General features: G+C 40.3%; 2 protein-coding genes across 2 annotated transcripts in view; one reads left to right on the forward strand and one right to left on the reverse strand.

Moving 5' to 3' along the window:
• The window catches only part of CCDC73 (coiled-coil domain containing 73), a 47,495-nt gene extending 36,340 nt beyond the window's left edge, over positions 1-11,155 (forward strand). Inside the window, exons 14-18 of the mRNA XM_066320493.1 lie at positions 2,077-2,112; positions 3,620-3,788; positions 4,132-5,655; positions 8,255-8,388; positions 10,945-11,155. Coding sequence (XP_066176590.1) covers positions 2,077-2,112; positions 3,620-3,788; positions 4,132-5,655; positions 8,255-8,388; positions 10,945-11,154 — 2,073 coding nt within the window. The 3' untranslated portion in view covers position 11,155. The remainder of the gene's footprint in view (positions 1-2,076; positions 2,113-3,619; positions 3,789-4,131; positions 5,656-8,254; positions 8,389-10,944) is intronic.
• An 802-nt stretch (positions 11,156-11,957) lies between these two features.
• EIF3M (eukaryotic translation initiation factor 3 subunit M) lies at positions 11,958-26,560 on the reverse strand. The gene is made up of 11 exons (XM_066320492.1): positions 26,410-26,560; positions 24,954-25,086; positions 23,889-24,027; positions 23,397-23,520; positions 22,875-22,969; positions 18,370-18,453; positions 16,985-17,084; positions 16,494-16,575; positions 13,280-13,423; positions 12,668-12,728; positions 11,958-12,247 (listed from the first exon to the last, which is right to left on the reverse strand). Exons 1-11 carry the CDS (start codon positions 26,449-26,451, stop codon positions 12,127-12,129), a joined length of 1,125 nt encoding a protein of 374 aa, XP_066176589.1. The 5' UTR covers positions 26,452-26,560; the 3' UTR covers positions 11,958-12,126.
• Positions 26,561-26,800: the final 240 nt, after the last annotated feature.

Genomic DNA, 26,800 nt, shown 5'->3' on the forward strand with positions numbered 1-26,800 from the left:
ACCTGAGATAGTACTTCATTATTAAATTTTTACCCAGCAGACAGCAGTTAACTTAAACAACCTATCTTTACCAAATTCTATTTCACAGACATATTTTCCATGGATATTTCTCAAATACTGGGGGAGATCCAATTGACTTAATATGTATGTAAGTTCCCTGGAGGTGTGGAAGTATGTCCACTTCTACTGAGAGGAACTTATTTCAGCTTCTCTCAAATCTGTACAATAGGACAGATCAGAAGGTTGTTTTTATCAATACACAGGTTATCTAAGTTCTGCAGTTTCAGAAACACCAACCTTTATGTCACACAGCACCTTTAAGAGTCATCAAAGGCACAGTGAGCTCATCAGGTGGTAAATGCAGGAGGTAAAAGGCTCTTATGCAGTGCAGGCTGAACTAGAATTGAGCTTGGATTGTTGGGTCAAGCAAATCCATCTTCAGCTCTAGGTGCAGGGCACATATGGGAAGTCAACAAGTGGTTAAGCACACAAAGATGGTCTTTTGGTACAAAAGGAAGAACATGAGGCCCTGCAGCTCTGTGTTATCCTGTGATAAAGCTGGATTGCAAATTTGTATTCCAGTTTTCTGTAAGATTGAAAAATTTAGGCAGTGTCAGAAGCCGTAAGACCCCTTCTCTGTGCATTGAGTGTGTTCTGTTGTTCTGTTCAGTATTGGTTATCCCATTTTCCATTTACTTTGACAAGTAATGATCTACCCTTCAAACAACAGAAAACTCATTTTTCATGTATACAATCTTGGTTTTAGTGTTAAGGAAATAGGAAGACACTAGGACTGTAAAGACAGGTAACTGTTTTGGAACTAGTCTATGAATTGTCAGTAAAATGACAAACAGTAAAGCTATTTTAGGATTTGAAAGAACTTAAAACCAATTTCTTCACAATGCAGGTATATATGTATGTTTATAGCTCACACACAAACATACACATATACATGGCTGTGGTATGGGCTTAATAATGCAAGGGAAATCAGACTTGAAATGATTACTCACTGTGCCAAAGCTGAACTCTACAAGGAATAATGCAGATTGTGCATCTTTTAAAGATCATTGTTTCCTTGAATAGAAATGGAATATCAATTTTGTTGAGGATGCATAAGCAAAGTGATTAGGCATTCATGGCAAACAGTAGTGGTGCTTACTAAGATAACCCCGTGGGTTTGAAAGCAGAAAAGCTTAAAGCATATGCTCATAAATGCAAAAGAAGTCAGATGTCTTCCAAATATACATCTTACACTATCTTATGGCGTGTTGCCATGCCACTTTGTGTTGTACAATCATTAGATTTCCAAAGCTAGGCAGGTTTTACTGAGTGGAACACTGCCAGGAAACTGAAGCTGCAGCAGATCATGTTGGTTGTTCTGATTTGTGGAATTTCACCTTGTATCACTAATGAGTCAGCATCTAGTGATACATAAAAGGGAAAGGTGCTGGCTTGGATTTAGACCTTCACTGTGGTTTCAAGTGTTCTAAGGAAATATGCTTGTACTTATTTATACACCTAGTTCAATCTGAAATTCCTGTGGTCATTTTTGGGGCATGACATTCACAATGTACTTAAACTTCTTCACACTGATCACCTCTGGAACAAAAGACATTTTTAAATGAAAGCTATAATGTCAGACCTCATTACAGACTTGGATTTCAAATTAGTTTAACCTTATCATGCTTCACATTTAGTTTGATACAATTTGTAATTCAGCTGTGTACAATGATAGAATAAGGTTACACCCAGAAATGGCTTGCTGGAATTCTTTTGTGGGTGTATGTACAGGGAGATCAGGTTTCCAGAAGGGTCTGAATTTCATACTATGAAATAGTATGTTGAGGGAAAGGATATTTAGGGATATATGTGTTTCTTAGTTAGATTTTACTAAATCACAGTTCAGAAGTTTTGTTATTTAGGTATTTTAGTTTATCCATCTTGGACCTATTTTTAAGGGCTGAACAGCCGTTTGAATTTATTGAAAAGTACGTTTCTTCAACCCATCTGAAAACCTGGGAAGGAATCCTGAAACCTTTCTGCCTTTCTATGAACACTTTGTCCTGTTTGTTTTAGGTGCAGTCACCTGCTCAGCCCATACCAACAAATGTGGTAAGTTCCACTGCCTTGGCTCTCTTACTGCTTTACGAAAGAGTAAAGTGCACAGTTATAGAGTGGTGCTTGGTGTTTCTGTCTGAAGAAAGAGCTCCTAGGAGCAAAAGATTGTAAGATAATTTCAGCTTTCATGAAAAAAAGAGAAAATTTCTACTATTTGTATTCAAAAAGCTTGAAAATGTGATGCCAGGGCTATATGGAGCAAAGAAGCAAAATGAATTAAAAACCTAGAAAAGAAAAAGATACAATATATACAATTTCTAAACTGGAGCAACAGGGAAAATAATGATAAAACACCAGGAAAAGAGAAAGAAATTTCAACTGAAACTTCAAATTGAGGGTGGAGTGTTTGGCAGAGGAAAATGATTTTAGTACCCTCTATTTACCATGATTCCTCCCTCCCCCAAATGGGCAAAGCTGGGAGCATCAGGATGTTTCTGTGACCTGTAGGAACTGTTCCTGGCAGGTTTGTGTTCTACATCCCCTACTCTGCCAGCACTGCAACAGCCCCATTTTTGAGCAGTGCCGTCTCTGTGCCTCCTTCCACTCTGCAATATTCTCTGTCCTCCCCACACAGCCAGTGCCCAAGCACAGCTCTTGTACCTCCCTCCCACATCTCAGCCTTCCTTCCTCCAGTCGCCCAAGTATCTTCAGCTTTTTCCCACATCTTTTATGGACTAAGCTCCCTCCCACATCAGCCTACTTTTATTTCCTATCTTTAGGGCAAGAGCCAGCACGTGCTCCTGTCCACAGCTGCCTAACAGTTGATGATGATAAAGGATGCATCTCCTTTCCCTTTCCTTTTGGTGGGATTTTATTATCTTCACTATTCAGGCCGTAGTTTCCACAGAACTTCTTTGACTGCAGCTTTCAAAACTGAACACAAATACAGATGCATTAGTAGACCGGTGATTTGGACTTTAGGTAGACAAACCTTTCAGGCTTCCATTCTTGTTGAATTTGGCTCAAATTCATGTTAAAAAGCTATTTGGGAAGGAATGAGGAACTGAATGTCAGGATTTGCAAATTCAGGGATTGCAAAAGAAGCCTTATTTGCCTGTGAAATGAAGTTAAAAGTCCTGGACAGTTTGCTAGAAAAAAAGTGTTGTTTATGTGTGCACGTGTTGTTTATGTGTGTATGTGTTTGAGTGTAAACAGCAATTATACAGGATTTTTCCACATGGAATTACTGAGTGGGCCAGCAGAGAGAGGGAGTGATCCAGTCACCACATGTACAACACAGATTCTTTCTACTGAGGAATTCTGTTAAATGTGTAACTCTGTGGACTGTAAAGTAGCAGGACTGATTTCTTTCCTACTCTTCCAGGGTATCAGCCTGCCTTTAAACTCTCCTCTGTTTACATTTACTTTTTATACTTCAGGTCTTTGTTTTTCATCAGAATTGTAAAATCAATTTTAAATCTCAGTCCTGAACTTTTTACCTGATCGGTGAATACAGTAATTTACTAAAATACCTTTAATCTTTTGTTCCTTCTTATGCTAGAGTGGTCAAGAACACTCAAAGGACAGTGAAATACAGGCTATTCAGAAAGAGAATGAGTTTGTGCAGTCTGTAATAAGAAAATACGGTAATTGTGCAAATGAAGAAGAAACTGAAGTGCAAAACACAAGGGGCCAGTCTTCAAGCTTTGAGGAATTAAAGATAGAACAAAGTAATCTTCCATGGATAATAGAGATAAGTAGTATTGTTAAGAAAGGATAAAGGTTTTCAGATCTAATGTAGGACAAAAGAGGGTTTCAATCCGGATTTAAATGGTTGTATCTAAAATCTACAGAATGTTAATATATTCTCTGCTCTCTGTTTATAAATTTTTTGCAAGTTAGTGCAATACTTACCTTCAGTAACTCTTTGATGAGATGGTGTGTGTAATGTAAGAGATCAGTATTGATGCCAATCCTGAGTCCATCTCTCTGGAAATTCTAAACTGTAAAAATAAAGCATTATATAACCTCTGAGTTAACAGTCACTAACTAGAGGATACACTCACTCTACAGGTTCACAAGTTCTTGAAGACAGTTTTAAGGATGAAATTAATGTTGCTAGCCGTTGTGAAGTAAAGCAAAGGGAGGCTTCTCCCAGGAACACCTGCACAGATACTGATTCAATTACCCAAGGACACACCTCGGAAAGGCGTGTCACTGGATGCAGAGAGGCTGAAGATGCAGGAACAACACACGGAAGGTTACCGGATGAAAACAATGCAAATTTAGATCAAAAGCCACGGGACAGCACTGAGCCTTTGGCAGCACACCACACACAAAGAAGGAAGGAAGGCAATGCTGAGACTGTAGGTGCTGAGAGGAGAAATGGAAGTCTGGAGACTGGCACTAGCAAGGAAGAACTGTACAATACTGCAGACAAATCAACTTGTGCCAAGGCAGATGCAAACTCAGATGCCAGACAGCAGAATAGAAGTGTCCTTACACCTGAAGCACCCAAAACTGAGCCTGAAGCTGTTCTTTGCACTGAGAAGGGTGCTCTGCATGAGAGAAGTACAGACAACCACCAAGCTAAGGAGCTAAGTTTTGGCATCCTACCTTATACTAAAGAGAATTCTCGAGCAGAATACCAAAAATGTAGCTTGCTGAGTAGTGACAATTCTGTAAGCAGTGGATTACATAAAACAGAAAAAACCTTAAATCTGAGTGGTTTACATAGAGATAAACTTCCTCTGGAACAGACACATGTAGATGCTGAAGGCAGAAATGATGACAATTCCAGAAGTATGAACAGCACTGGTCTTCTGGCAACTGATGCTCAACATCCACCAGCTGTTTGTTGTGATAATGCAAGTGGTGATGATGCTGCTGCAAAAGAATGCAGAGATAAGTCTCTCTTAGGTACTTTTCATTTATGCCCCCCCAAAACTGAGAGAGGAATAAATGCAGATGACATGCACAGCAAGCCAGCTGAACAAAGCAGTGCTAAACAAACAGGGAATGCTACAAATACATGGACTTCAAATGCTGAAGTCAAATTTCCAGTAAAGGCAGATGGTCTCGAAATTGCTCAGAAAAATCCCCCAACAGACAGGGCAAGTACAGATAGAGTAATTCCATGTAAAAATGCTAACAGTGATACTCAGATACACTCCATCAAAACTGGACATTCCCTGGAGATTAATACTTCAACAAATAACACATTGTTAAAAGAGAAGAAGGACTTGTGGAATAGTGCAGTTCCAGGAACGAAGTTTGCTGAGGGTCCCCTGAAAGAATCATGCTCTTTACCCATGAGAACATCTGGAAATGTAGTAAACATAAGTGTAAGGTCATCCTTTGATCTTTCAACCTCAGATAAAAAAGCTGAGAAAACTCCACTATACTTCAGTTTTTTACCTCTGGGTTCTTGTTCAAGAGTAAATCAAATGAGAGGTCAAGCTACATGGACTTCAGCTTGCAAGGAGCCTCCCTTTTTGAAAGACAAACCACCGTGCCTAGTGGAAAACACAAACATTATTGCAAACACACAGAGTCAAAATCTCAGTGAACATGTGGACAGTGGAGAAACAGGACAAGGTAAGAAAATATAAGCATTAATGTTCTGAACCATGTAGTGCTTAGAAAAATAATCAGAATGTGCAATTTCTATACCTAAGCTTAGTGTAGAAAAAATGTAAACTTGACATTTTAGTTATATCCCAAAAAGGTGAGATTGCTGTTTATATTATAAATGCAACTAAACAGCTTTTGTTAGCTTATCAATCAATTAGTTAATTAAGTATCTTTTTCTTATATTTCCCTTTGTGAAATAACAGCAGTGCAATGACAAACTGAATTTTGATAGGCATTTCTAACCCTAATGTAGAGCATATTCGATCAGGATTCTGCATGGATCTGAAAAGCACTGAGCAGCTTTTGCAAATTATTCAGTGTTCTCTTTTTGCATCAAAATTAGGGTAGATTTTGAATCAGTAGATGCTTCTTTGAACAGAGCTTACAGAAATTTACTTTTTATTTTACTATACCTCTCTAATTTAGATGGACACTTAAAACCATCTAAGTGTGTGAAAGGACTTTATATTCTGTCAGGCTGTGGAAAACATGGAGCTTTAAGTGCTCAAGGAGTTTTTTAATCTCCTACTGCTGACACTTTGTTATTATTTGTTGAGCAATATTTTTGCACATACAAGAGTAAATATGATACTTTATTCCATGGGGTTCTAAATCATTACTGAAATGCAGAAAAATTGTATTTCAGATTTGTTTTGCAGTAAAATGAGCTGGTAGATTACCCCAAAACTGGAGTCCTGGGTGCTTAGACGTTTTCCAAAGAGCAGGATCCACAGGACAGGGTGTTGAGTTTTTGTTGGTGCATTGTTTTCACTTTTGGCCCTTGGACATAACAAGAGCAGAGTGGACTCCCATCCTCAGTTTTGCAGCCAGTGGCAGCCAGAAACCCAGCAGTCTGGTTTCTTTACATTCTGTTGTTATGAATTTAGCTCTGTAGGTAATTTTCTGTCCTTGGTCTCCTGCCCATGAATATTTGTGTTCAGAAGCACATTTTTTAAAGTTCAGTTTCAGACATGTCTTTGTCCCTAAAACAGTAGTGCTAGCAAGGTAGCAGAATCCTGATCTCAGATGGCACATTATTTCTTTTAATAATGTGAATTTTGATATGTTTCAATAAAAGGAACACCTAGTTACACGATGTTCTGCATGTATCTTTTCTGCAAGAACAGACAGCGCTATCTGAATTTCTTCCTTGTGAGTTCCTCCTCCTCTTCTTGTCAGAAACCTTTCTGTATGCCAAGTACTGGAACTCCACAGGAATCCAAAGGAACTGGGACCTTGCTCTGTGTCCCAGATGTGCCTCACGCTGCCAAACTGAGATAGGCCCTTCCTTGAGCCTGCTGCCCTCTTGGAATGCTGCACCTCCATGGCATGGGGGAGAACCTCTTTGTGAGGACTGCCACAAGTCACTGTGGTGCCTGGCACTGCAGCTCCCAGTGATTATTGTGCTCGGGGCTTGTGTGATTTTGTTTGCACATCTTTTCCCAAATGGCAAATGTGCACTGGAATCCATGTGGACACTGCACCTACAGTTTATTTTATTTTATTTTACTGACTAGAGCACAAACCATTTAGCCATATGGGAGACACAGGGTGAAGAGAATTGGTGAAAAGAGTCTAGTAAACCTATCTGAGGGGATTCCTTCTACTGCCTCACCACAGTGCAATTTACTATTTATACACTGGTTCCCAGAGAGCAGACACTCCACGTCAGGAAATGAAGGAATGAACTGGGAATGGGAAAGATATTCCTGGCAGATGATTAAAAAAGAAAACAAACACATAACCATTTTCCTCTTCCTCCCAAGAGAAAATGTCAGCATTCTGAAATAACTGTTACATAACCATGAGGTAACATGCATTTTCATAGCAAAACAAGACTTTACTGTCCATGCAGTGATCCACAGGCATCTGTGTAATGACAAACCAGCTCCTGTTTGCATCATGAGGAATTGTGAAAGCATCCTTGTATTTTCACCTTGCAAGGAATTTGATACTGGTTTCAACAGAATCTCCTGGTGCTGCATGGTGCCTCTGAAGGACTGGAGGCTTATACTTGGCTGTGATTAATCCCCACACCTGCCTTTCCCACCTTTAATAGATGGCTGTTGCCTGACCACCTGAAACATCAGTTATAGCCATTAACAAAAAGATTCCTTATTTAAAATGTTTTTTGATTTCCCGAAAAGCTTTGTATTCATGTCTTTTATTACAAGTCACCCTGGAATATCATGTTATAATGGCATTAACTATGCATTTTATTACCAGAAGGTGAGTTTAAAGTAATAGTGCTTGAAAATATATATTCAGTTGGAATATTTAGACTACATACACTTTCTGTAATCCACTTTTCTGTCATTAACTTAATATGTGAAAATGAAAGTAAACACTTTTAATCAAAGTAGAAACATACCTCATCTTTAGAGAAAAAACAGATGAAGCATGTGAAAGAAAAAAATTAAGGGCAAAAGCCTACAACAAAGATGAAGTAATTTAAAATAAAAATATTTGATTTTTTAAGATTAGAAGTAAACCAGTTTAGTTTTTCTCAGTTAGTGCCTGGAGGTTAAACTGCAGTTGTTACCACTTCCTTTTTGTCAATCAGGTTCTAGCAGTTTGAACAGAGCTGCCAACACTTTGAGTACCTCTAATATCCACCGAGAGCCCCAGGGAGAGCCTAGTGAAGAATGGAATGCTACAGCAAAGGCTTTTTATGATTCTTCTTTTCCCACAGAACATGTAAGTCAATTAAAAATACTGCAGACCAGACCTCAGTGAGCTAATTCCACAGATATTTGTACAACTGTACCCATCTGGATAGTTTAGGGCTGAGTCAATCTCCGAAATAATATCAAAAGGGCAACAAGACACCATTTTTCACAATTAAGGTTGATAGAAAGCAGCAGGAAAAAGTCACAGCATATGAATCAAACAGATGCTAACCAGTCTGTTTGGGAGGGGAGGAAGAGCCTAGTGCATTGTGTATCCTAATAAAAATCATCACCTACAATAAAAGTAGAAGTTAAAGAAAAAAAAAAAAAAGGAAAATAGTAGTATGTAAAAATATAAAAACATTGTTTCCTTTATTACTTGATAGGACCATGCCATTTAAAAGAATCTATGAAAGAATAAAAATTCAGCACATCTATGAATGGGAGCCTGTCTAATTCATCACACACTGTAGTTGTGTGATGCCCTATTTAGAGTAATCTTATTTTATAGGGTAACACTGTACAAACATGTAAAAACCTGTTGTTTCCAATGGCTCATCACTGCATTTTCAAATCTGTGTTAGAGGTATTTCTCAGGTCGTTAGGGCTGTCTCTGGGTGAGGTGTACAGTGGTTTCAATGACAAAGTTGGCTGACTTCAGCAGATCATCAGGTCTTGATGCCATCAGCATCCACGACTGATGTTCTAAATTATTCGACTTTCCCAGCCTGACTGTACCTGTGAATGACACTGAGGTGGATTTTTCACCACAGTGGTGGTGTCTCTGTATGTCTCTTGCTTTTTCTCAGAGGCGGAGCCAGGAGCTGAGTGAACTCCACTCTGTAACCTACAGCTGAAGCTGTATTTCATTATCTGGTTGTGGTTATGTCTGCTTTGTCACCTCCAAACTAAAGCTCCTGCTGTGCTAGCTCAGTAAAAGCAGAGATGGACAAGAACAGTGCCTTGCTGGCTTCACCTTAGATTTTCCAAATCCTTAATCTACAAAATCTCAGCCTGCAATAATGCAGAGCACTCTCTCCTTTCTGTGTTGGTGTCATTCTAATACCTTCTGTTCTCAGCTTTGTCATTTTAATGACCAATATAAACAAGCTGTTGGGAGATTAAAAATGGGCTCGACAGTTTTTTGCTGCTTCGTTTGCTTTAACTAACATGCATGATTGCCAGCAGAGCAGACTTAAACCTTCTACAATTTGGGTAAGCTCATTCAACCACAGCACAGTACTCTGAAAAGGGATAAAAATGATAAACAAATGCTACGGGTGCACTTATAATTCTAGTAAAAATACTAAGGACTGTTTGAACCATTGATCTGTCTGTGCTTAAGTACCACAGTAAGGATGAATAAGCACCCCCAGCTCAGTTTAAACATACCATTTTCAGTACAGGAAGGTTGAGGCCCACAGATTGCTGTTCCACAGATTTTGACTAGTGGCTTGCAGTGGAGTATGAATTGTTTGTTGCTGAGGCCTTGGGGAAAAGCATGAGAGAATTAACAGGGTGAAACTTGGCTGCTCAAATGGAGAAGTTACCTCCTCACTGAAAGGAAGATGCCAGTCCTTACCGACCTGCGGTGTCGGTCCCTTCAGCTGCATGGCAGCAACGTTGTGACAAATGCAACAACGAACAATTTGCATGAATTTTAATGTTCATATTTCAGACTGTAAGAAATACTTGTACGCTAGGGAAGGTGAGCTTTAGCACAAAATTAATGTGCTAAAATAAAGGTAGGCCTGATTGGTGGGTCTTAAAGTGCCTTAAAGAGTTGGCTGGGACACAGTTGCCTAATATTAAAGAAAAGATTGAGCAGAGGGGGGAAGGTCTCATGTTGTGACCCTTGCAAGAGAAGGGCCTTAGCACAGGAGCAGAGTCTGAGAGGTCACCTTGCAGATCTCCTGCCACACTGGCTCTCTGCTGCTCCCCCAAGAGCCCACAATCCCAGACTATGAGGAGAGAACTCATCCTTCAAATGCAAGGTTTTTGCTCATCAGGCAAAAAACCTGTTTCCCTACTGTGGTGCCATCTGTCTTTGTTTTGGATAGATACAAAGTAGCTAACAGTAATATATCAAAGAGTAATTAAAACTATTAAAAGAACAAAAAGATCTTTAATATAAAAAAGCCAACCTATTACAGACCTTGCAGTACTGATGTTTGCTTTCTGATCTATACAGTGCAAAGGGAGTGAACACCATAAACCTCATGATTTTGGGTTTTGTTAATCAAATGCTTGCACAGCAATAGAAATGTCAATTGCAACATTAAACTCTTTAATTAAGCTATTTATTTTGCTAATCTGCATTCTAATACAAGCTTCTCTTTTTGAAATCACACTCTTATACTAAGTCTTAGGTTAAGGTTTGGTTTATAAAAGCTTAAATGTCATTAGAAAATGTGATAAATTAAATACGATGCAAACACTTCAAATTAAACATCTTTTTTCCAACTGATTTATTTCCCTGTTAACATTTCCTCATTTGCCTAACATTCAGCAAAAACCCAACACTCTGCACCTTTGTATGTGAATTTCACTGGGTTATCAACTGCTAACATCTGTATTCTGTCAGGGTCAAGAAGGATTTGCTGCTTCACAGAACAAGCAGAAGTCTTCTCACATGACTGTCACTCCAGCAAGAAGTGAGCAAGCACTCAAAGGTGAGGACAGCTGCTCTCTTCGGAATTCCACTATACAAAACCAAATAGGAGGAATTGAGAAATTACTGAATTTGGAGAGATTTCATTCAGCAAGAAAAAGAAAATACGAAGAAGGCCAGTGAAGATGAGTGCCAGGAGATAAGCATTCTTTCAGGCACACACACAGATCACTTACCTCACCCAGATTTGGAGAGGTACTCCTACAGAATCTGGTATATATGTGTAGTTTCATGTTTAATACAGCATGTTACCAGTTCTTATGTTCAAAAATGTATACGATTCCTACTCCTAATGTTAATTCTGGTTCTGCAGTCAAATTCAAGTTATTACTGGCTTTGCCCAAAGTTTAAAAGTTTGTAAGTTTTTATATATGTTTAGTTCAATTAAATGATTACTAAACTGTGTCCTTCTCCTGCTTCTCAGAAGTTTTGGCTGAAATAGTTAAATTCATTTTCTCTGACAGACTGCTCACTCAGTTTTCAGGCAAAACCACCTCCAACTGTTTCAGAATACAATGGGTTCTGCAAACATTTACAACTACTTCCAGCAGTTCTAGGTGGCAGAAGAACAGAAAAATTTTCTGCTTACCTTGACTGCCAAACTATTTAAATATATCTGTTGTAGTTTCTGTATCAGTGAGGTCTCTTTCAACACTGAAGGATCAGGTATGATGACAGAGAAAAGGCAGCAGATCTAACCTCATGAAGCTTCACTTCTATTGGGTCACATTTCTCCCCCCTTGGGTCTAAGGAAATTTTTCTCTTCCTTTAAAAATTACTTGCACCACCATTTTTCTGACCTCCCTCCCTTCCTCCTCACACCTCTTGCAAAGAAAGGTCCCCATACTGTAAAATGAACCAAAAGAAGCATAACCAGTACTGCCAGTTTCTTGTTGCTGATTATGTAAGAAAATCAACAGAAGACATTTTCCCATGTTAGCTTTATTGCCTCTTTTTTCTTTTTTTTTTGTGTGTGCCAATTTAGAACATTTAGCTTCTTTAAACCAATTGCATACATTTTTTGGACTTTCACAAATTATCAAAGATTTGAATAAAATTTGTCTATAGCAATACCACCAGGTTAAAAAAAAATTCTTAGGTGTCTGAGAGACTGAGGAGACTGTTTTTCACTTGATTCAAATTTTGTTTCCAGGTGTTTAGAGTGTCATACAATTGCTGCCACTGCTGCTTTCCAAAAGTCCGATGTGTGCTGTGACTGGAGAAGTAAAACAAAATTGGGAGAAGATTACTGGACATGTCACACTCACCTAATTGTTGTTCTACTTTACTCTCATGAGCAAATAGGAAAATTCTGATTTTCTCTCTAGAAAATGGCTGCACTTCACCAGTTAAGAGAATTCTGTAGTCTTCCCAAATATATAATGCAACAAGAGTCATTAGTATTCTTGTCACTGGTAGGTCATTAAATGAAATGTCCTGGAAAGTAGGACTCTTTCATTAAATAAGCTAATCACATTCAGTGTGAGCTTTAATAAAATTATGATAAATAGCAACTATTTAACTACCAGCAACTGATAGGAACAATACCTTGCTTCTAGTTAGAATATTCTACAAATATAAGTGAAATAATTAGAACACACCAAGTTCTGCGAAATGCCATGAAGAATTGTCTTACCTGACAACGACTTTCCTCTGTGTCTGATCTATTTTGCAGTACACCATCTTTGTCTTTACAGCTGCAAAAAAACAATGGTGTTTGGAGCAACATTTTCATGATAGTGCAAAGGTATTAAACTGCACAAAAATGGTTCAAAAGGAGATCAATACAAACAGAAGAACACAGCAGTTCACTTAATCTGTTTTGCTTTTGGTTTTAATGGCCTAGTAGGCAGAAAAGCAAAATGATGTAACAAGATGAAGGTCATGCACGAATCCTATTGTTTGGTGCCAATCTATTAAAGCAATATCCTGTACAGATTTTATGAACTTCTCTCCCCTGCAAATACATCCTGTTTTAATGACAGCAAACAAAACCAAATGACAAATTAAACCTGCAAACAATTTATTGGTTCTGTAAAGAATTACATGAGATACAGCTCCTGTCACTGAGAAGAGAAACACTGGTTAAAACATAACAGTTGGGCCTGTCTTTAAACATGAAGTTGTGCAGCTTTACCTTGTAAAAAGCTCAGGAATTAAAATTAACATTGTTCTTAACATTCAGCATTAGCTTAGGAGCTATAAAGGTCTTGTTCATGAGCACTGTGTGCAGAACCACAGTTCTTACCATCAATGACAAACGCTTCTACATCATCAGCCCCGATCTGGAGTTCCTGCTGCATTGTGTCAAATGAGATTTCTTTGTTCTCTACAGCCATCCCCATGAAGGTAAGGAGCCTCATCTTGGCCATATTGTGTTCGTGCAACAAGCCTGAGGAACAGTGGGGACAGTTTAATTAATGATTTTATTATAATTCATACAAATAATTTGCTTTTCCTATTATTTTTACTATATATGCTTCCAGTTATTTAAAATTTATTTCACATTGAATAGATATTCTTTTCCTAATCAACAGGATTTTTTGAGGTAAAATATCAAATCCTGCATCTGCCTTGTCTTTTGCTAAAATAGCAAGTTCCACTGTAAATTCATCAAGACTCAGTTGGGCTTTTTTTAGCAAAAATGTATTATCTACAAAAGTTTATTTTTCGAGCAGTAAAAAACATCACCTGAACAGAATTTGAGGTGGTGAGAGTGCAAGTGAATTTGTCAGTTGCATCACCTGGAAGACTAGCAATGCAACAAAATGGAAAATCCATGTCTGGTTATGCCAAAAATCTTCTTACAGCCTCACCACTCATTCTCTAGTAGTTTCTGGAAAATAAACCTCTCACAGTGATGGTTCCAGAACATAACATTGTGGTGCTAGAAGAAAGCACTTTACCTCTGAATTTGTTTGTCCATAGCAAAAAAAAAAGGCATCATGAGGCCCATGTAAGCATCCAGTGTGGCTCAGAAAAGTGCTGTTCAAAACCAGCCAGAAGAGATACTGAGGTCAGGTTACATCTTTTACGTGATTGCACAAATGCCAACACAAGGAACTGAGCCAAGGCCTTGCATGGCTAAATCAGAGACCATTTTTCTAGAAAAACATCTAGGTCAACCAAGTTAAGTGACTGAGATGAAACAAGGCATTTCTTAATTCCAAGGTCCATGAGGTACCAACTAAGATCCACTGGAAGTTTCTTAAAAATGAGTGTCAATCTTTTTGTTCTAGAATAACATTATAAACATTCCCAGAGCTTCAGTAAATATGTAAGTTTGGAATTTATAACACCCATACACTAGCAGAGAAGCACATTAGTGCAGGACATCGTGTTGTGTTAATTAGCTGTAATTATGATGCAGGTTCCCTATCTGGCACCGATTCAACAAAAACGCGATCACCATAATTCATATGAACGAGGAGCACCAGCAACTATACCTAACTGGGTTTAATGGAACTCTACAAGCATCGAAAAATCAATTAGCACACATTAACCCTAATTAACAAATGCAAATGAGATGCTGATTAACTTTGCGAAGAAGAGCGCTGATAATGCCAGATTAACTGTGGCCATGTTAGGGCGATGCAGTTGACACAGATAATGCTACTGCTGGCCTAAGTTGTCAGCATTAATAAAACAACAAATTGTAACAAACCCATGCAGCCCGCAGGAGCTTTCCTGCACAGCTTTCCTGGGCCAGCTCGAGCTGGTCCTGGTCCAGGAAATGTTACAACTACAGCCCCTGCTCTACTGCCACTGCAATCCTATTCTAAACAGCCTTTTAAAACAAAGGTGGTGTTTAACCATGCTCTAAAGCATGGTTAAAAATCTCATGGCCTTTGGGAACAGATCATTTTTGAATGCCTCATCTCATAACTGCATTGTTGTCTAGACCAAACTGCCCCAGTTTTTCAAAGCCATGGCTGAGCCACTCAGTTCCCAGCATTCCCATCTGTGCGGCCTCCAAATCTCTGCTTGTCCATTGCTCAAACACTCAGAGAGTTTCTGAGCACACCACAGAGAAATCAGTGTTAAGTCGAAGTTAATACTGTCTTTCCAAACAGTTACACAGGTATTTAAGGATTTTACTAAGATTATATGAATCTCAGATATATTCAAAGTTCACACACTGAATAAATTCATGGAGGGAAGCACAGACACTGGGAGGCAAGGCAAAAGAAACCACAACTGAGTGTAATACAAACAATGCTATACAGATGTGCAATTGACCTTCTATACATTTATTCAAATGTTGATGTAACAGCAATTTCAGCAAGTACTTCTGTGGACAAGTACCTAAAAGATAAGCCCAAACCCACTTTTCCTTGAGAAAGAAAAGCATGTCTGCATAGCTAACGTTCAGATACACCTGACTAAAGATACACTTATCCTATAAACACATTTACAAGCTACCAAAAACCTGCTGCTAACTTTATCCATCAAAAAATCCCACTGGTATTTCCACCATTTTAATACCCAAAGCACCACCATTTTAAAGCTCTGAGGGCAATTATTCTAAGAATTGTATCACACTCCATTAAACAAAATAATGCATGTGTTAAAAAGCTGCACTAAACACTGTTTTAGCAAAACTATGGCTTACTATGGCTTTCCCCAAATGCATCCAAGGCAGTGTTTAAGTGTCATTTGAAAATCAAAGTTATAAAAAAAAAATATTGTACTTTTATGGAAACATTTATTCATTACCAATATGTCAAAACCTTAATGCAGTAATAAAAAAATCTGCATCATTGAGCAATTTCTGCATTGTCACTGACCCCTGTCCTAAAAAGCTGGAATATAAAAAACGTAATTTTAATGCATGCAATAGCTTATGAACCAGTGCTCCTTTGAAACAGTCAATTACACATCAACGGGGGAGTGTCAAAGTGTTAATTACTACTCCTTTTTTCCACAGTGTGTAAATAAAGAGGGTGCTGACATTAACATTCCATCACATTGCTTCATGTGATGAAACAAATTAACTGGGACAGACTGTGGCTTGCTGGGTCTAATGCACCAGCACACGCAGACACACACACACACACACTTGACATGCCCTATCTTACTGCTCAGAAGTATTTGCTGTTACAAAGCTGTTCATCATTAAAAGAAACAGATTTATACAAGCTGGTAGTTTCCTCAATGCAGTTGTGATCTCTGACCTAGCCTACAGTATGAACGTGTTAAACTTTTCAAGGGGGAGTTCTAAGAGAAAAAAAACCAGTGGGGTAAAACCAAAGTTCTCTTCCAAAGCCATAAACCAGCTTGTTTTCAAAGAACAAACCATAGTAGGATGGTCCACTCACAATCTACAAGAGGTTATCATCTACAAACTCTAATCTGTTAGGAAATTCCCTTGCTTCAATACACGGATTCAAACTGAATTACTCTGTGGCTTCCACACCTGAAACCATGTGAATAGTCAGAAATGTAATGATCTGACAACTCACCCAGGGAGTCAATGAAGTCTTTGTTGTTCTGATAAAACTTGACATAGGATGCTAGTTTAGCACTTACAAAAATTGTCAAAAGCTAGAAGATAAAAAACAAACATGAGAACAGTTCAAATATTACCTTAGTTTCCCTCTTTGCAGGCTGGACAGTTATAGATAGAAACTATGGGTACTGAACAGAAAAATACGCTGTTAAGAGCTGAAATTCTGTCTTCTGTCAACAGATGTGGGCAGTCTGGGCTGAGCTTATTCCTTTCCCCAGACTTATGATTTGCTACCGAACTCCCGTGAGGGCAGGACTTGTAACTGAGTTTCCAAAACTTTGAAAGGGAAACATTTCATATGCGACTTTAATTTTAAAGACTGTAAAAGAAATAGCAGCTCAGGATTACTGACACAGATAACTACTCTAATGGATTTCAAGAGACACATTAAAACAAAGCAGTCTACTGCTATCAAACCATCTCACTAAAAACAAAGTTACTTACATCATGAATAAGTTCTCCTTCCAAAAATTTGACTGGTTTTAAGGCAAGAAGATGATCAAAGAGAAAGGTGTTTGGATCCTTCAGTGCTCGCACAATACATCTGACGAGGAAAGGAAAACCCTTACTTTCAAAGCAATACGCATTTTTATGACTAGGAGTAACTCAATTTGTTGTTCCTTGCTCTCTAGGAAAACACACAAGGGGTTTCAATTATCATTAGAAGTAACATATGTCACATTCCAATTTTAAACTTCATTTTACAGATGGAAAAAACTAAGGAACAGGAAGCATTAAGTAATTTGTTCAGTATCCCAAATGAAATACGCCAGGTGGTCAAACCACATATCACCCTACAGTTTCCATCTATGCATTTATTTCCAGCACAGCCTGTGGTCCTAGAGGTATTTTTACTGTGCTCCTAAAATTTCTTAGAACTGAGTTGTTTCGGAAGATTTAATTATACTTGAACATGTGACACGAAACAGAGAGAACCCCAAGAGCAAACAGTGCAAGGGCCAGGATTTATCAGTTGCAGCTCCAGGTAGAAACAGGAACTCCAGATGAAAGCTTTTCTCAGCAGCACATGAGGAGCCTTGGCTCGCTCTGCCACACAAGGCCAGCAGGAGAACCTGAGCTGTGCACAGACACAGCCCTGCACACACGAGTTCTCTCACAGGGAACTCGCTGCAGGATGCTCTGGGGTAGCCAGTGAAGTTCCCACTTATGCACAGACACTACTTTTCCAAAGGAGTAATCCTCATTTTCCTCCATGGTTAAGTAGAAACAGCTCCCTTGGAAACTATTGGCAGTGCACATCTGGCAGAACTTAAAGAACTAACTCCTAAGAAAACTCATCATAGTCAGAACATCAAAACACAGGCATTTACTCATTTTGACCAGTGGAGAAAATGCACTGTTATGAATCAATTTAGTCCCAGCTTGTTCAACAGGTCAGCTTATTTCTGTGCAGTTCACATCCTTTGTACTTGCTCATAGAGGAGACAGCAACGTTTTTTCAAGAGAAGGTGCTATTTGAAAATAATGTTCACAGTTACATAATAAAACAGGCAAAAAATAAAACAATCCGACAAAAAAAGGATTCCAGCACAGATGCTGAGTGCACAGCTGATGCAAAGAAGGCTGATCTCTCTCAGCAGTGACCAGACACACTCCTGTGCACTTGCACACTGCAATAAACCTGGCTGCTACAAACAACCAGACCTACTACTGCAGACTGCAGACACTGAGTCAGCAATGCTACAGAAGAGGCAGTGGCAGAGCCCTTGGCCTGCCAGGCCATTAAATACTCTTAATAGTAAAGGGACCAAAATAATTTGGCAATTAAGGAAAAGTCACTTTTAAGGAAACTGGGAGGTCAGTATTACCTGTGAGCATCAACTCTAGCCTGGGAAGCATTGTCCTCTGTGTAACTTCCCAATAGCTCCACCATTACTTTTGCTGCAGTGTCACTATAGAAAAAAATAAAGTTACCTCAAGATTGCTGAAAAAAATAGCTCAAACAAGACACTCAAATATTTAAATAATTCCATTATGATGTTATAGGTCAAATTAAATTACACTTGAAAAAGATGTAGATGATCCATTTTAATTCTAGTGGAGAGAACAAATTAACTGGATGTATTCTTTCAATTCTTGTTCTACAAAATGTTTATCTTCACCCTTCATTTCATTCTCTTAAACTGATAAATTACCTGCTGGTTATGGAAAAAGCTTTCTGAGCTAGGAACAGCTTTATATGGTTCACTAGAATGCTCCTCTTATGAACATCTGGATTTAATCATTGTGCAATAAGTAGCACTGCAAAGTTTATTTCAAATGTAAAATGGCATCTCTTAAAGAGTATTTATGATCAGGAAAATGACTGTATAAAAGCTGCTCTCCTCTTTCACAGACTCTCTCCTCAAGTATCCAAGTGAAAGCTGTTCATTTTATTGATGAAATTATGCAGCCAGCAATGGACTGGCTGAGGGTGCTGTGAAGCCAACAGCTTCCAGCACTGCTCTCACAGAGAGCTTTTAGACAAACAACAGCTCTCAGAAAGCTGAGCAAATCTACAGCCTTGTCTACCCAGATTATCTTGTTTACAACCTCAGTACTACTGCAAACCAGCTCTGAGATTGTTACTGTGTCATTTTAACAGGATTTAATTTAATTTCACTTAACAGTTTTACCATCAAGGCCAGCAACCGCTGATGCAAAATTTACACCACGTTATCCCACGTGGTCTAAAAGCACACACAGTTTTCCTTAAAACAAAACACTGCAAGAATAAAGTTTCAATTTGTATTAATGACTTAGGCCAGTGGCATAAACTGCACAGGGAAGAACAAACCAACACAACATGCCCAGTGTGTTCTGTGCTGTGACAGAGGTTTAACCCACACAGCAGCAGAGGTCTGAGTGCTTTTTGTAGTACAGTAACACAGTCTTTATCTGGGTATTTGTTTGAAATCTCACCATACCACTGTTGGACAGCCCCTCTGTAGGGTGCAGTTTGTGCTCAGAGAATTTACCAGATCTGAGAGATGTGCAGCACAAATATTAAGACATCACAGCCAACACCCAATATCATCTATCATCTGGATGTACACTTGTCCCCAGGCAGGGGCATTCTCTATAGATGCCAGCATTCCAGGACCAGGTTCAGGGATATATAAGCTTTAATGAAACATTTGTTTGAGAACTCCAGCATTAAAAAGGTCAGTTAATGTTTTGCCCTGGTAACCAATATTAACATAGATGAACTGACAGCTCTATATATGTGAAAAAAAAATTAATTTAGGCAGCTTTATATATGAGAGAAGCATTTGCATGTAAATCAGTCTGTGACTGACTATGATTTTAGTACTGGTGAAATCTTACCAAAACCAGATGTTCTAGGAGACAAAGGACCAGTTTAATACAGGAATGGCAATATACAGTTATTCAACCAAAGAGGCCCAGCTCATGTGCTACTCAACCTAAGAATGCAAAACTCTTCATTTAGTAAAAGCTTTTCAGCAGTTCTTGTGCACTTCAGAGCTATGTTACAGTTTTCCTCTCTCAGTTTTACTTCTCCTCTCCTAATCTTTCTCTTGGCAGCAAAAATCGAAAACTATCACTTCACTAATTTCAAACAGTATTTTCAATTCCCTGCCCTTTTTTTTTTTTTTTTTAAATTATTATTTCTAAGTGGGAAAGGAGTGGAATTTTTCACTTTTATTTCTAGGAAACAACAGAATGCTACCTGCCAGTTACTCCCAAACTTTGTGCACTAAATTTTTGTGAACCTCAGCAAATATGGCAGGCCTTTAGTTTTATATTCAATTCAGTTTAAGATTACTACTGCAAAGGCTGTTTCAAGCACTAATGCAGATCACTATTTTCTCACAGTTTGTTGTTAAATGCACCTAAGGTGAAAATGTGAAGATTTTTTCCAGCAAAACAGCCTGAGCAAGTGCTCTTGGCTCCACTTGCCAGTCTAGATGCATAACTTGACAAAAAGCCAGTGGAGCTGAAGTGTGATGGAGGATAAAAGGAATAAAAGAACCACAGCAGAGCATTCAGAGACTTAATGAGATGTTGGAATCAAGTCCCTCTGCAATACACGATATTAAACTGAACTAAAATTACATGAAACAATTACTCTGCAGATGCCTGACATGCTGAGCTTTTTGCTACAAGTATTAATAGCCAGACTTGCCAGACTTGTTTGAATTTAACTTGGGCAGGGCCAAAGCTGCTGACTCCTGCCAGCAGAGACCAGCTTTAAACTGCATCAAGGTGGCTGGAAAAGGTTTGATAGAACCAACTTTTCACTTCTCACCACAGGAAAAAGGACACCACACAACCTCTGCCCACCTACCTTTTAGTAGCTACCAATCTATTAACTACCAACTCATCCACTAGGAAAAAGTCTATTAGCTATGGAAAACCATCTCTTCTTCTGCCACACTGAGCAAAGTTAAAATGTAAGTCAAGCAAACGAAAGAATTCAATTGTCTTTACCAATCTAGTTCTTTTCCCTTGATTAGAAATCAACAACAGTAACTGGGGTATGATTTTCAGCACATACTTTTCAGTTCCCACTTATCTTCCCATACTGCTAGATAGAGCAACATTCCTGAGTGCTACAGCTGGAATGCTGCTGTGAGTTTCCCATACTAAGGCAAACACTGCCCACTGATCCAGGAGAGAGCCAGGTCAAAGGGGCCAGGGTCACTTCTTGTTTTCTTTTCTGGAGAGAAGCACAAGTGCTCTGAACACAGCTCTGCTCAGTGCACAGCTTGCTGCAACTCATGGGAAGGACACTGAGTGCAGGAGTCATCCCTTACAGGGTCTGTGGAGGGTTTTAGTGGCTATCTTGAAAAACCACCTATGGTTAGCAAGCAAAAGCCACTTAGTACAAAGTTACTGGTAGCAGTGGAAACAAAAACTAGAAGCGTAATCCACAGATTTGATAGCAAGACTAGCTAAAAATAGCTGGCTATTAGTTTGGGAATGAAACTAGTTAAAACCTCACAATAAATCAACAGGATGGGAAGTGAGGAAGAGCAGGGGTATTATCAGTGTAATATTTCTGAAACAAGGTAAGCACTAAACCATGGAAAAAAAATCTGTGACTAACGTTTCTGAATTTATGTTGACCATCTGAGATCTGCCGTACAGAACGATCAATGCAAAAGCATTTGAGTGTTACAAACAGGAATTCCCAGTAATGCAGCTCACAGAGTAACAACTCCATGAGGATTAATCATCCCTAAATTGAGGTTAGTTAAAAAAGATCCTGCTATGCTGATGCACCACTTCCAGGCTACAATTCCAGCAAGGCAGAATAAGCCAACTGTCCTGACAGAGGGAACTCTTCTCCACCTGTGACAGATTCACACTTGCCTTTTTAAACCCCCTGGGCAGTCACACAAATGCCCACACCAGCACAAACACACACAGGTACTGGCAGCTGGAACGGAGGGTACAGGACAGAACTTCCCTTTGCAGCAGTGCAAGGTGATGGAAATGCTGAAAATATAAGTGCAGTTCTGGTATCACTGTGAGTCAGCAGTGGAGGGGGCCTGATGCTCCCTCACCACAAAAATCAAACCCTCGAAAAAGTAACTCAGAAAACAGTGGATGGGCAGCCCCCACATCCCCATCCCAAACTGCAGGGACAGGTTAAACAAGTTTGAGCTGCTGTGGAACTACACCCTGAACCACTGGACAGCAGCCCATGTCTGCAGCCCTGGCCAGGGCAGCCAATCCACTGGATCATTTCTGTAAGATAAACTGATGACAGCTCTCAGTTCAGACCTGCGTTAATTTACAGCCACCATACACACTGGATTACTCTGCATGCCAGAAGACAGCGGTCTGCCAAGTTTGTTAGATCAAAGATGCTTCTTATGATCCAGGATAATAATTCAATATGGCCAAGCAGGTAGTCTGTGGATATTAATTTCCATGACTAGTGGAAAGCTCTGTCCTGAAGGTAATGTTTACATAAAAAGAATGATTCTGTTAGCCATGATTGATAAGCCTTCCCACATCATTAAGTAAGAGACAGCACTACCATGCACTAAAATGTCAAAAGTGCAATTAAATAATAAACTTGGCATAATGCTACAATGCACTAAGACGATTATTTATAAAAAGGAATAGTGTTATTTTGGGAGCCTGTGGTTTGCAGCTAATTCACTACTAACTTCAATATTACTGGGAACACTGGTTTAATACAAGCCTGCTTAAAAATATTTTTAAAAACTCTAGAAGTGTATTTGGATTGAATTATTGGTACAGATTAATTTTACACGTCCTATGAGAAATACTTTCCCTACAGATCACCCATAGTACATCAAAATACAATTATCTAGTAGGTATGACTTGTCTCTTATACCTTTTCTTGCAGTCTACTAGGACATCATAGAGCAGTCTCAGGAGAGTGTGCTTTTTCTCTGTGGCCAGATTCCAGTCAGAAATCCATTTTCGGACCTAAATAGAATATGAACGAAAAAGAAGCATTTAGGAAAAGATTAAAATACTTCTCATTTTCTCCCAAGCAGAAAAGGATTAGAAATATCTTGCACAGACATTTTTCTTTCAGGTCTGCTAATTCTCATGCTCCCATTGCCCCTTGTCCTATCACTATTTGCCCACGCCCAAAGTCGCTCTCTCTCTTTAATGAGCCCCCGTTAAAGTACTGCAATAAGGGCATCCTGGAGCCTTCTTTTCTCCAGGCTGAACAATCCAAATGCTCTCAGCCTTCCCTCATAGGAGGTGTTGCATGTCTCTAATCATCTTCATGGCAATTTCTCCAGGCCTTGGCAATTTGTAAGAGATGGTCTGTATCAGCTTTGAGTAATATTTAGGTGCAACATGGTTCATGCAAAGGCCACAACCTGAAGGGTCACCTCCTTACCTGATCTAGTTCAGTTGGAATGTACTGGATGGCACCACAGGACGAGGCCACTTTCAGAAGGCTGCAGTACACTGTGTACCTCACGGGAGTGTTCTTGTCCATGCCATGGAAGAGATTGCTCAGGCTAAACCACAAACAACCGACACTGGAGTTACAGAGGTCTCAAAAAACATCGCTGGAGTGCATGTAAATGTTCCTTCAGGACACATGCCAGTACGAGGCACCTGGCAGCGCCTTACATCCATGAGTTGTAACAGCTTCCAGCTCTGCAAGCATTTTCAGCAAAGCTGAAAACTATGCACATTCATTTTATTTTGTAGTACCCAAGGGAAAGAATATTGGTACTTCTCCTTTACGACAGTGAAAAGAAGGTAAAAAAAAGTGCTTCCTGCCACACCCCACACTTTGATTTAAAGACATACAAGATATTCCTTCCTCTTCAGAGGCACGGTTACTTTGCCAAGTCCACCATTTGCCCTGTGCAATACTTACAGCTGCAGTCTCAGAGATGGGCGCTCTCCTTCCCGAAATTTTACTAACTTCTCACACAGGTTCTCAATCAGTGCTTCTTGTTTTTCAGGTTCCAGGATAAGAAGCAGAGAGACAACGCTGTTCATCACACTCTCCACATCTGCATAAACCAAAACATAAAGCTGTTTGAACTGCAAGCAGCAATCAGTAGCTACCTTGTGCTGGATGTACTTTTGACGATAATAGTAATTCATACTTTTTTTAATATGAATTACCAATTTGCATGAGCAAGAATTGTATAAGAAAGAAAATGCAGTCTGGATATTCATCAGAATGTACCAGAGACTTGGCTCAGGTGGGCTTACATCAACACACCTCCATGGATGACAAGAATTACCACTCCAAGGTCAACACAGAATGTGGTATTTGGTATCACACTTGCTCTGAACTCTCTGTTTACCCACAGGAGAAATCAGAGGAACTCTAGGTTCTGCACAGAGCCTTCCTCCTGCACCTCCAGGGAACTGCCCAGGGTTCTACAGTGAGAACAGTAACTCAAGCACAGTGAAACATTTCACCAGGAGCACGAGGCATACCCAGAGCACAGGGAACGTGCCCTCAAGAACAATGAGCCATATTACAAACCCTCCCCAGCTCCTGTTTTAAGCGTGGTGTTCCATCCTTTCCAAACAGAACCACACCAGTTTAGTGTTCTCTCTTCAGTCTGCCCAATTATCAGTCAAGCAAAGCCAAAGACAAAATACATCACATATGGAAAATATCATCTATTCCCCAAAATGACACCTGAGCATCAAAAACTCTATTTTACATACAAGTCTCTACACCCTCACTACAAGCAGAGTCTAGCTCAGCTTCCAAGTTCTTCAAAGAGTGCTGGATGTTTGGAGAAAGGAGGGGCAGACTACATGCAAATATTCCATGGCAATGACGGAAATATGCACTTCCAGTTTTATGAAGATGCATGGCTTTTAATCCTACAGATTTCTAAATTCTGCCAGCTGTTACTGTTTGAAATCACCAACAGCAATAAATTTAGCCAAACCAACAAGACTTAGAGATGCAAACCTTTGTCATCCTCTTTCAGGCACACGTCACACACTTCAATAATCTGTGCCAAGTCCACATGAAGGCCACCTTCAGCGTTTTCTTCAGAGATTTCTGCTCCTTTGGATTTCAGGTAAGCTCGCAGTTCTGCAGCCTTAAAAAAGAGAAAGACAACACATATAAAACCAAACGGTTGTTTTGTGAGTAACAACGCCAAAGTAATTAAATTTCTTAGAGATTTTAGTTCTGCCAGATGCTGCACCTGCTGTGACTGAGCAGATCACAGATCTGCTGGGCTTTCTCATAGTGTCAATGTGTCACTTTCAACTGGGCACTGCACTCCAGGCCTAGTAAGTTTTTGTGACAAAGACATTTTCTTATGAATTTTTACTCTTTCACCCTCTGCAAACTTCAGACAAACATTAAAACCATTTAGTGGCTTCTTCACCAGAAAAGAAAAAAGGTATAAACAAAGCTGTTTTAGAGAGAGCAGAACTTTGTCTTCACAACAACAGTTTCAAATGTATTTATCGAATGGCCTGGGTTGGCAGGAACCTTAAAGATCATCTTGTTTTACACCTCTGCCATGGGGAGGGAATGTTCCACTAAACCAGGCTGCCCAAAGCCCCATTCAACCTGGCCTTATAATGTCATGAGCTGCCTTCCACTGTTAGGACTTAAACCCACACCAAGAAAGCACCTTTCCCTCAGCAACAGACCTATTCATTATAATTCAGAGCTTCACCAGAACCATAACCCTTCAGAAACAATCTGAGGTCGTGTAACTTTTGGCACAGGGCACTTCTGACCAGGAGGCTGCTGTGACATTTACATCTCATTCAGTGTCAAGTCATTTTGGAACCAGAAGAAAAAGCTAAATGCCCTGGGACAAACTACCGTACAGAGGATGTTTCATACCAGCTACTTGATGGAGCTGTACTAGGCACTAAGGCAAGTGAAAACCGGGCTGAAGGCTGGCAGCCATCTGTACACTTCTTGCAGATTTCCCATGTGTTTCTACGCACATGATACACACATTGTCCATACACGCACACGTATGTGCACATACATACTCGAACGACACTGGGAACAAACAGCTCCCAAATCCAAAGGCACAACAAAGCAGCAGCTCAAAGACAGAATTCCCACTTCCCGTGCCTGCAGTACCGAGAATTCCACAAAACCCAAGTAACGCCCATATGCGAACCCGTCTTCTTCTCCTAAATAAAAAGCAGGGCTGAAGGGTGATGAAAACGAAGTGCCGGGGAGGCGGAACACTGAGGAGGGAACTGCACACACAGGGTTGTCTTTCAGCCATTACGTTCAACTTTCTCTAATCGTCTGCTCGATCTCTACAGGAACAGCCCAGGCGAGTTCGCGGAGCGCTCGGGGCGCACACGGCGGGGCAGCTCCGGCCCCGGCTGCCGCCCCCCGACACGGCCCGGCCCGGGCCCGGCGGCTCCCCGGGGGCGCTGACCTGATCCTCCTCGGTGATGTCGATGAAGGCCGGGACGCTCATGGCTCCGAGCACGCCGCGCTCCGGAAAGGCGGAGCGGCTTCCGCCAGCGCGCCGAGCCGCGCCGCTTCCGCTTCCCGCCGCCGGGCGGGCGGGCCCCGCGCTCCGACCGCCCTGCCCTGCCCTGTCCTGCCCTGTCTGCTCCGACCGCCCTGCCCTGCCCTGCCCTGCCCTGCCCTGCCCTGCCCTGTCCTGCCCTGTCCTGTCCTGCCCTGTCTGCTCCGACCGCCCTGCCCTGCCCTGCTCTGCCCTGCCCTGCTCTGCCCGGCCCTGCTCTGCCCGGCCCGGCCCGGCCCGGCCCGGCCCTGCCCGCTCCGACCGCCCTGCCCTGCCCGGCTCTGTCTGCTCCCAC

The sequence above is a fragment of the Sylvia atricapilla genome, chromosome 6, assembly GCF_009819655.1.
Source record: "Sylvia atricapilla isolate bSylAtr1 chromosome 6, bSylAtr1.pri, whole genome shotgun sequence".
Classification (NCBI taxonomy): Eukaryota; Metazoa; Chordata; class Aves; order Passeriformes; family Sylviidae; genus Sylvia; species Sylvia atricapilla.

Bases quoted from the DNA above. Each gene is read 5' to 3' on its own strand.
- EIF3M (XM_066320492.1), bottom strand. From the start codon at position 26,451: ATGAGCGTCCCGGCCTTCATCGACATCACCGAGGAGGATCAG. The intron at 25,087-26,409 runs GTCAGCGCCCCC...CTCTTTTTTAAG, and splicing joins ACATCACCGAGGAGGATCAG to GCTGCAGAACTGCGAGCTTA. The intron at 23,521-23,888 runs GTAAGTATTGCA...TTTGTGGTTTAG, and splicing joins CCATCTCTGAGACTGCAGCT to CCTGAGCAATCTCTTCCATG.